General features: G+C 55.9%; 1 protein-coding gene across 1 annotated transcript in view; it reads right to left on the bottom strand.

The window, feature by feature from the left end:
• PDIA4 (protein disulfide isomerase family A member 4) overlaps positions 1 to 10,254 on the bottom strand; it is a 16,957-nt gene extending 6,703 nt beyond the window's left edge. Inside the window, 6 exon segments of the mRNA NM_001045879.2 lie at positions 496 to 654; positions 759 to 964; positions 1,394 to 1,532; positions 3,536 to 3,741; positions 4,672 to 4,849; positions 10,108 to 10,254. Of these exon segments, the coding sequence (NP_001039344.1) occupies positions 496 to 654; positions 759 to 964; positions 1,394 to 1,532; positions 3,536 to 3,741; positions 4,672 to 4,849; positions 10,108 to 10,195 (976 nt within the window). The 5' untranslated portion in view covers positions 10,196 to 10,254.
• Between the last annotated feature and the right edge of the window lie 541 nt (positions 10,255 to 10,795).

Consider the following 10,795-nt stretch of genomic DNA (forward strand, 5'->3'; position numbering starts at 1 on the left):
CCACTAATGTAACAACCTTCCATGCAAGACAGGTCTCCCTGTTGGCTGTGAGATCTGCGGGTTGACCGAGTCACTGACTGCCCACTTGGGGCGGCTAATCACCCACAGAACAGGGACTCCAACCCAGGTCTGACGCAGAAACCCTCCTTTCTGGTCAAGACCCTCCCCTGGCAGCAGGGCTGGCTCTGGGAAGGGGCCCCAGCAGAGGAGGGAAGGAGGTAATGACTTTGGATGAACTTGACAGGGCCCCTGCCCTCCTTTCAGACCCAGGAAGGAGAGAACACAGCCCTCTCGTCTGCTTCCTGAGAGATCGCATCACTCACGTGCAGTTAAGGCAACCGAGAACCAATCCCCAACCCCAGAAAGGAAAGCCCGTTCCCACATATGCAATCTCGATCCTTCCTCAAGCCTAAATCGACGCCCAGGGGTCTTATACAACAGCAGCAGCCCCAGAAGGCCTGGGCGCGGGCACGCTGGCCTGAGACCCCTCCTCACCCGCATCCTGGTACAGCTGGTAGGCAGGGTCACTCTCCGACTTAAAGACTCCGATGATGATGACATCGTCCCCGTCCTTCAGGAACTCCTGGACCTGCTTGAGGGCCAGGATCTGCTTGGAGGGCGGCCCGGACTGCTCCATCATGTAGTCGACAATCCCTAGAAGCAGAGCGCACGCCTGAGCGGGGCTGGGGGCTCGGGGCTCCGGGGCGCCCGGAGGTACTGGGAGATCCCCGCACCGAGCCCAGAGGCGGCAGCCCTACCGTATTTTTCCCGTGGGCCGTTGTAACTGAAAGCCTTCCCCTTGCGGAAGATCTTCAGGGTGGGGTAGCTGGAGACGTCGAACCTCTTGGCGAGGTCTGTCTCCGCTATGGCGTCAACCTTCGCCAGGGGGATCGGGGGAGAGCTCTTACTCAGCTCTTTGGCGGCCTTTTCATACTCGGGGGCCAGTTTCTTGCAGTGTCCACACCTGCGAGAGTGAGCAGCTCTGTCAGGAGCCTGTTCCAGAGTGGACGCAGCCTCCCAGCTACAGGATGCGCAGACACCCAGCCTGAGTTCCCAGGTGACTTGCAGAGATCTGCCAAGCCAGAGAAGCCCCCAGGCAGTGTGGAAGCCTGATATGGGCTAAGAGATGGGAGAGGCCATGACAGTTCTGTTGGTTGGACAGCTGGAGGGGGGAGTTTCAACCTATCCTATCCCCCAGCAAAGACTCTAAAACCACCCCTCCCAGCCGTGCCCACTTCACCTGGTGCACGGTGGACACTTGGCACCTGCCAGCTCCTCGGCTGGCTCTGCCTCACGTGCAGGGGTCTGTCTCCTGCCACCCCTGCCCCGAGCTGCAGCGGGTACAGGATGGGCCTAACCAGTATCTGGTCACAGGAGACCGACACCATCTTACCAGGGAGCATAAAACTCTACCAGGATGATGTCGGCATCATTCACCACTTCATCGAAGTTGTCCTTGGTCAGCACAAGTGTGACTTCTGGTGGAGGCGTCCAGTTCGGCTGGGAGACCTCTTTGACCTTGGCCACAATTTCTGGAAGAAACCCCACAAGACCAAGCACGTGAAGGCCCCTGGCTCCAGGGGAAGGTGGAGAGGGTAGGGAAGAGAGAACATAGGGCCACAGAACAGGACACGCTTGATTTCCTGAAACCCAAGCCCATCTACTGCAAGGAGACCAAACCAGTCAATCCTAAAGGAAATCAACCCTGAAAAGTCACTGGAAGGATTGATACTGAGCTCCAATACTTTGGCCACCTGATGTGAAGAGCTGACTCGCTGGGAAAGACCCTGATGCTTGGAAAGATTGAAGGCAGGAGGAGAAGGGGGCCATAGAGGATGAGATGGTTGGATGGCATCACCGACTGAATGGACCTAAGTTTGAGTAAGCTCCGGGAGATGGTGAAGGACAGGGAAGCCTGGCGTGCTGCAGTCCATGGGGATGCAAAGAGTCGGACATGACTGAGCTACTGAACAACAAAGCCCATCTATAGCCAGGGCCCCTCCGCAGTTTGGGGACCATGGTGAAGAGCCCGAAGGTCCAAGGTTTCCAACCACCACCCATCACATGTCCACACACACTGCTCAAGGCAGTCTAGCCCAGCCTGATGAATGAGACTGTTAAGCGCACCCCGAAAGGTCACCTCGCAGTGTTCAACCGCATATGCCTGGTAATAGTTTGGGGAGCATTCCTCTCAAGGCGTACAAATACATCTGTGTTTAGACACGCACACGGAGCACTGGCACGTTACACACAGCATAAAATTTAACTGAAGTTGAAAAAAATGGGAGCAGCAGTAGCTCCAAGGCCACCTAGGCTGCACCAGCATCGCCTGCGAAGCAGTTGCAAAAAGGCCCACTTGTGGCCTAGGTGCCCGGAGACTAAATATATGCTTACAAAGCACTTCCCAAGTGGTTCTCAGGAGCAGCGGCTGCCCACTGTTTCTCTCCCTTTGTGGCCCTGAAATCTGCCCAGGAGCCAGGTCCGAGAAGCACTGTGGCGAAGCGCCAGCTTTCAGACTGGAGCGCGAACAGCAATGCCTCCTGGTGCAGGCAGACTGAGGCCCGGGGGCGGGGGGGGCCCTCAACTTGGGGGAGCCCCTTCTGAAGACACATGGGAGGTCTGGTGCCCAGGGAGCCCGCTGCGCCAAACACTGCCCTCAAGATGCCAAACCGGACCACGTTCCTAGCTGTGAGGTGTCAAGGGCAGACCAACCCCCCCACACACACACATGCCTGCCTGCAAAGGTCAGACTCTTGAATGGCTCGAAGCGAACCTTGAGATCAAGTCCACGTGACTCACGCTCGGATGAGGAGCCCAAGGCCCAGCCAGGGGGGCCCTTGTGGGGGACACAGGGCTGTGCGATGGCAAGAAGACCCCAAACCTACTCGGTGCCATGCCCACTGTGCCACACTGGGAGTGGAAAATGCAGCAGAAAGCAATCTATTTTTTTTAAGCCTTCAAAATGCTGAAGGCTACCACAATGTTATCTGTCCACTCATTTAATGAAACTGATGTAGTGCCTGATGCGAGCCAGGTAGAGCTCCAACAGGCCTGGTTTTAGAAATGCCACCTGGCCCCATGCACCTGATTTTAGAAACACCAGTGGTTCTGTGAGCTCTGGACCCAGGGGCTTGGCCAGCCCTGGGTGCTCATAAGAAAGAGACTATTGAGATGGACCTGACGCTCACTGAATCAGAAGCTCTGGGCGAGGGCTCGGCAGTCTGTCTCAGAGAGTCCCCCACCCTGGGTGTCAGGCCCAGCTAGACGCTGGTCCACAACACTAGCAAGGCCCGTGGCCTTTAACACAGCGACTCCAGATCTTGAATTTCACGGCTGTCAAGTGTACCCCCTTCTTGTCCAGGACAAGCTTATTCTGATCCGAGTCACTGTGGACGTTCCAGCAGGTATTGCTGCCAGTCCACTGGGCTGGGCTTCCTCTCTGTTATCCAAGTTGCTCTCCCCTCAACCCCTCCCCTCTCCCTTCATGGGGAGGGAGCCCCGGCCCCCACTTCCTCTGGCGGCTCCGGGCCCTCACCTTCCTGGGTCCTGGAGCCCTCGTAGTCAACCTCCTGGCCCTTCTTCAGGATCTTGATGGTGGGGTAGCCACTCACGTCAAACCTGCTGGCCAGCGCCGACTCTGAGGTCGCGTCGATCTTGGCGACAGGGATGGGAGGGTCGTTCTCCTTCAAGGTGGCGGCGATTTTTTCGTATTCTGGAGCAAACTGTTTGCAGTGCCCGCACCTGAGAATGAGATTTCAGGGCGGAGAAGCAGGTTAACTGTACTCAAGGAGGCTTAAATCCAGCTGTATGCACAAAAACTGGGGCACTGGAAACGTTTGCGGTTAGCGAGAAACGCGAAACGGGGGAGGCTGAGACGGCCCGAAGTCGAACAATCCCAGCGTGAATCCCAGCTCCACCGAGGGCAGGTACTTTCAAGATCTCCACACCCCCACGTGAAGAGAAAAGTCTGCCTGAAAGACACTGTCTTTTCCGCTCGTCTCAGACGTGGATGGCGCTACAGGACCAAGAGCGATGTCAGCATTCTGATGCTGACGAGTAAGGGTGTTACTGCCACTTAGAAATGAACTTTTTCCATTTTCAGTTTTAAGTTCCAATGTGGTAACTACTGATAAACGTGACCCACATAACAAGCTAGCTGAGGTCCTCAGTATTTAAGGGGTTAAGGTGTCCTGAGACCAAAATGCTTGAGAACACATGATCTATAAACCAGGAATGAGGTAACTTCACAGGTTTGCCCTGAGGACTGTTTAGAGACTTTATACGAAGCATCTCATACTATGCTGGTCAGACAACATTATGTATATCTTGACTATTTTTTTCTCCCCAGTGGACTGAGGAGGGCAGGAGAAAGCAAAGACAGGATTATGAGATGGAAAAACAGCAGAAGAAAGGTGAGAGAAGGAGCCCAAGAGTCTCCACGAGCTGCCCGATGAGGGTGAAAGATGGGAAAGGGGGGGCCAGTCCCCACAGGGTCCAGTCTGCGTGCAGCTGGGCGGAGGAGGGGCTGAACCTGCACCAGGGGACGCATCTGTCAGCCCCGCAGGGCTGTGTCATCACAGCTCATGAGCCACCCGCAGCTGCAACTAGCAGAGGACGTGTTCACGTTTTTAACCAACTAGACCTGAAACGAGGCAGGGCGCGTGTCCTCACCACGGAGCGTAGAACTCCAGCAGCACCGTGTCTTTGTCGGCCACAAAGTTATCGAAGTTCGCATCGTTCAGGATCAAGACGCCGTTTTCCTCCTTAACTTCCAAGTCATCGTCGTCGTCGTCGTCATCCTCGTCCTCCTCCTCGTCCTCCTCGATGGCATCCTCTTTGTCAGAAGAATCTGTGCAGAAAACACCCAGGCAGGTTAGGAAACTGATGACCTTCCTCCTTAAGTCTTCCCAGGACCCCACACCTTCAAAATGGTCATGAGTCCTGAGTGGTCCCTGAGGGTCACCACGAGAAGAGGCGGTGACCGCGGGCCTCCCGGAGCCCATACATCTGCATGTGGGGTGGGCACCTCAGATTTCACTTAAAGGGAGGTGATGGCTAAAAGATGGTGAAAACTAACTACAGGTCTAGAATTTAGTCTAAACACTGCAGCAGGACTTGGGGGTGAGGTGGGACTGGCCCCCACTCAGATGGAGCCCCCCGGCCCAGCACAGAGAACCCTCCTTCCCGGCACACAGGTCTGATCCGCCCTGTAGCAAAGCCCCTCACCCACATCCAAGCTGTGTGTTCGGGCTCCTCCCTTTGTAGGTCCCCCCACGTCCGTGCTCAAGGTCCAGGCTAACTTCTACAGACATGTTCCCCTTCCTCACCCTCTCTGCTTTCCACAGGAAAGAAGGACTTGCCTCCAAGATCCCATCCTCGCCCCTGCGGATGACTGCCTGGCCCCCCAAATCAGTACAAACAGGAAACAAATCTTGGTTCTCAACTCTTTCTCCCTGGAGGTTACTCGGGCTGACTTTGTAAGTAAAACATGATTCCCCACCTCCCTCCTCCACACACCAACCTTTCCCTGAAGGATCAGAACACCCATGGGGTATTTTTTATGCATATCTCCTAATCCGAGATGGATTAGCAGTCCATCATTCATAACGAAAAGCTGAGAACCGCACTTATTTCCTGTTAATACTTTTGTGGGACACCTGGCGGCAAAGTTCTCTTCCCCAGAACACAAGAATATAAGCACATCTTATCACCAACAAGGCTCGACTGGATTTGCTGCTGAACTACAGGTATGGAAACCCTGAACGGCAGCTCTCGTTACCCAGGTTCCCAGCTGCTTCCACATCAGCAAACAGAAATGCAGGTAGCACGATTTCGTCAACTCCAAAGGCAGAACGTTTCAAGGGGCCCATTACTTCTCTTTGGAGATGCTTCCCGGGAGAGAAGCCAACACTGACAGCGGGGCTGACGTTAGGGCTTGAGAACCCGCCCGGGGACCCGGGAGCCCCCTGGGACTTGCCCTATCTCAGCACCCATGTCCCCAAACCAGACCCACTGCTGCCTCTGCAGCTGCTCAGACACGCCAGGGGCTGCTCTGGGCAGGGCGGCAGCTTTGCTTGTTATCATCAAGATCTACCGACCTGTACACTTATTACCAAAAACAAGCTGAAAACCCACCCCGCCCCCCTGAGCCCCACTTCCCTCCACACTTGTCCCTTCGAACACCCACAGCTTTTTCCTTTCACAAGCCCCTGTCCTCCACTGTGGGGGCTGGAGTAAACAGCTCTAAAATCCAAACAGAAACGCCACCAACTTGAGAAGGTGCCTGTGTACCCTGGGCCAGGCTGCTTCCCCGGCCCCCCATTTTCTTCCTACCCTCCCCGAGCCTGTCAGCACGCCCACTTCTCCAGCCACCTCGCCACCGCCCTCCTCCACAGCGGGGGCCCTGCGGGCTGGACAGGCCTGCAGAAGCCCCAGACCCCCAGCGCTGTCAGCGGGAGGCTTGGGGAGACCGATGAGAACCAGGTTCCCTGGATGCGGAAGGGGCAGGACCCAGAGGAAGACAACCGGGCTCAACCCCATCTCCACCTCCCAGGCTGGTGGCCTAAGCTCATTTCTTTTTTCCTTTAAATTTATTTATATATATTTTTTGGCCACGCGGTGAGCATTTGGGATCTTAGTTCCCCCGCCAGGGATAGAACCTGCAGCCTCTGCATCAGAGGCTCAGAGTCTTAACGACTGGCCCGCCAGTGAAGTCCCAGGGAGATCTAAGGACCTGATGCTCTTGAGAACCTCTGGGTTTACACCCGCTGGCTCCGGGCTCCTGGTACTTCTAGGAACACTACCCACAGCAACTGGGCAGGGCAAGTACCAGCTGGCCTCTGTTGGCCTGTGGAACCCTAATACCGGCTTTCCAAAAGGCTGGGCCGACGGCCCCTCACCTGAAAGTCCCACCTGAAACGGCCTGCATGGGGACCGCAAACCCAGAGGCTCAATGCGGGGGGCTGTGCAAGGTTCTCTGCTCCGGCCGGGGTCCAGGAGGCAATGTACGCCTTGCCCCAGATCTGGGAGCTGCTGCGGGCAGTGAGGAAGGCCCCAGGGCAGCGCAGCTGCCAGGGTGCTCAGCTCAGCCTGAGAATCAAGCTTATCTGCAGGCAGATGGAAAGACTGGAGGAAGGCTGGAAAGAAAGCTCAGAACTTAATCCTCTCTTCAAGCGAGGAAACAGCTTGGGGAGGAAGAGGGACTCGGCTGCCAGTTCAGTGCACAGAGATAAGGCGAATTTTATAAAAAGGAAAAGCAAAGAGGTTTCCGACCTAGCCCCAGCCCACAGTGGTCTGCAGCACTACAGCGATGGGGTGCTCACGATTAAATGGGGACCATGAGTTATGCTGTGACAGAGCTCCTAATAGGGAACTCCTTTATCGAAACTTTTTTAAGAATGGATTTTCATTCTGCATTTTTAAGGACAAATAAAATGACAGAACGTTCCCTACATAATGAAGGATCCTCAAGCACATTAAGGCACAGCCCCCACCTTCCGCTGCTCCCCAAATTGCCAACAACTCCCAGGGTTGACTCCTCTGCATCTGGAGAGGGTGCTGGCTCCGTATTCCCCCGGACTAAACGCCCCCACCCCCTGCATCCCAACAAGGAAGATATCTCACAGTTTAATGGGGAAACCACCTCTTACAGGGCTCCACTTTTAAAGCTGGACACTCTAGGACAGAAGTATATGCCCAAAGCCTCCCAGCCCCTTCTGGAAGGGTGCCATCCTCCTCCGAGCACCCCTCCTCAACAGGCCTCCGGCATCATCTCTGCACGCTGCTGGGCCCATCCGCCAAGGCCACTCCTGAAATGCGGGCCCCTCCTAACCAGGTCACTGCAACCCCAGTCCACTCCCAGCAGGACACCTGACAACGCCGGATCCCACCCAGCCTGGACGCACGCCACTTCTTCCAGCATCTCCTCACCTGCATCCTCAGCTGGCGTAACAACAGACTCAGGAATAACATCATCTAACTGATCATGTTTCATGGGCCACGCACTGTGCTGAGCTCTTACACAATGCTCTGAGCCCCTCTGGGGAAACATACTACATGCCCTTCACCAAAGAAGAAACAGAACTTCAGTCACCTGCTCAGGAGCACAAGGCTACTGAGGGGAGGGTCTTGACCACTCAACTGCTATGCCTTGCTGGCCCATCAGACTTTCTTCCCAGGATGCCCTAAGTTTTTTTAACCTTGTTTGATAATTACTTCCCAGAAGTGAAAAGCAGGCAACGACCCACATCAAAATATCTCCTTTATACTTTTCTGGTTGGCAAGATGTGAGAACATGTGAGAGGCCTGACAACCCGAGGCTCACCCATCAGGGCTTAAGTTCTATTTAGTAACCGTTCTTGGGGGCACTGATGGGCCCAGACACCACTATGCTGTTTGAGTCTGACATGCACAAGAGGTGGGAAATTCCCAGGTGGTCCAGTGGGTAGGACTCCACTCATTGCAGGGGGCACTGGCTGCATCCCTGGCTGGAGAACTAAGATCCCGCAAGGGGTGCAGTGCAGCAAAAATAAATAAAATGCACAGGAAGCAAAAAAGAAGGGGGGAACCCCTTAAGACTGGGACCATCTGGGGTAAAGGGAAGTGTGGTCCCAAAATAAAATCCACAGGAGGAGTTACCTGTGACAGAAGCTAAATGTGAAGGGAGAGGGATGGGAAAGAGTCAAGGTAACCACTAGAAGCCCCACTCCAACCAATTGACCACAACGATCCCTAGGCTCACCCTAGAGGCAACTGCCTCCCAGGGTCTCCAGTGCATCAGTGGCCTGTGACAAATGACAGACTCAGTCATCCTAATACCCGTGATGTCCATCCACATCTGCCACTCTTCCAGGCCCCTTGAGGCTCCCCGCAAGACAGAATCATCTGATCGGAACCAAGACAAAGCTACTCTGCTATGTTCCAAAACTACCATCCACCTCCACTGGTCCTCAAACATTAACGAGTCAATGAAATGTGTTTAAAATGCTGACTTGAGGGCCCACCCTTGCGTTCTTCCGGTTGGATATATTCTGGGACTCCGTATTTAAATAAGCACCGGGCAATTTGGATAAAGGTCCCAAGACACACTTATAGGTGACACTGCTCTCTGGTTCTTGTGGGCAGGTGTTCTTTTCACCAAGCGCTGGTTTTCAACTTCCTTTTCTGTGTGGGTAAAGACTCTTGAATAAAACTTGTATAAGAGTTACTCAATCTGAAAGAGTATAAAGTTCGCACTTCCCTTACACACTATCTGAAAAGGGGGGTTATTTATATTGGAACAAACTCAAGAGGAAAAAACACTCTAGTTATGCAGAGAAACGCCAGAGGAAGGAGTTAAGGCCAGTAATGTGCCGTCCTGTTCTCTAGCAATAGCAGTCTTTTCTTAGGTTTTCTAATTCTCAAAGTTCTCACACACCACTTATTTTTAGCTAGCCGATTCCAAAGAAAAATGCAGGACCGATGGCTGGTAGGAGCGAACGTTCCTCCCAGAGCCGGCGCTTTATGGGCAGAGGCCACACTGAGCCCTAACTCCCGGACCTGGCGCAGTGACTAGCACATACAGTCGGTGCCGAATACATGCTTGCCGAAGTGCTACCTACCTCCAGTTTCCAAAAGCCATCCCTTTCCCCCTCAAATCAGAACCCTCGAGTTAACTTCTATCCAAACCTACAGACCACATTTTTCAGGCGTAAAACGCTTGCTGCCCGCGGCTGTCCCCAGGGCTCCCATTCGGGACGTCACGCCCTCGCCCTGTTTTGAAACCAGCGGCCCCCTCTCCCTTCCCACTCCTTGGGCATGTGAACCTCAAATGCTTAACCAGTTCCCAAGCTCCCCTTCCCAGGAGTGGGCAGTCAGCCTGGACCCGAGGAAAATCGGAGCAGAATCAGGGCGAAGGAGCCAGCGTGCAAAGAAGGCACTTTACACCCTCTCCGCGGTCCAAGCCTCGGTGGCAGCCCCGGCCTCCTCGCCGCCCTCCTCTCCCGGAACTCCCAAGCGATCCTGTCGCCCCGCTACAACCTTCCAACTCCAGCAAGTTGCTGGTCCGCGCGGCGCCCCCACCCCGTAACGCGCGGCCCGCAGGCCGGGCCAGACGCCGCCGCCGCTCACCTTCGTCCGGGGCCCCGGCGCTCGCCACGGCCAGCAGCTGCACCAGGGCCAGGAGCAGGACGAGCATCCAGGCTTTCCGGGGCCTCATCGCGGTGGTGCTGAGCGTGGCCTCCTTGCACGAGCGGCCACTGGGCGCTCCCGAACCTCGGGCTCCGGTCTCGCGGAGCCAAGCGAGAGAGAAAAACCGCCCCGCCCCCGCCGAAGACCTCCCTGGCAATTAACTGGAGGGCGGGGAAAGACGCGGGCCGGCCAATCCCAGTCCGATCTGGGGCGCGGGCCCCGAGCGCCGCGGTGCGCGTCCAAGCTCGGCGGCACCACCCTCCGCGTGGAACCTCCTCCCCGGCCGCCTCCGCGCGCCCCGCGGCTCGCGCGTTTAAAGCTCAGAGCGCTATCGTGAGGTGCCCCCTTCTGATTGGCTGCTCCGCGGCCTCCAATCAGCGGCTGCCACTCGGTTTACCCGGAGCGCACAGGCTGAGAGAGGGAGCTGGGGAGAACAAAGGCGGCGGGCCGGGACCCGAGGGGCGGGGCCGGGCTACGCCTCGGGCAGCGATTGGCAGGCAACGCGGCGGGCGGGGCCTGGGAAGCGCGAGGTGGGCGGGGCTCCAGGCTGCAGAACAGGGCTGGAAGAACACGTGTCCTTAGCGGAGCTAGGGGCAGAGGGGACGTCTGAGCTTACCTAGGGGACCCC

This window comes from Bos taurus, chromosome 4 (assembly GCF_002263795.3).
Source record: "Bos taurus isolate L1 Dominette 01449 registration number 42190680 breed Hereford chromosome 4, ARS-UCD2.0, whole genome shotgun sequence".
Lineage (NCBI taxonomy): Eukaryota > Metazoa > Chordata > Mammalia > Artiodactyla > Bovidae > Bos > Bos taurus.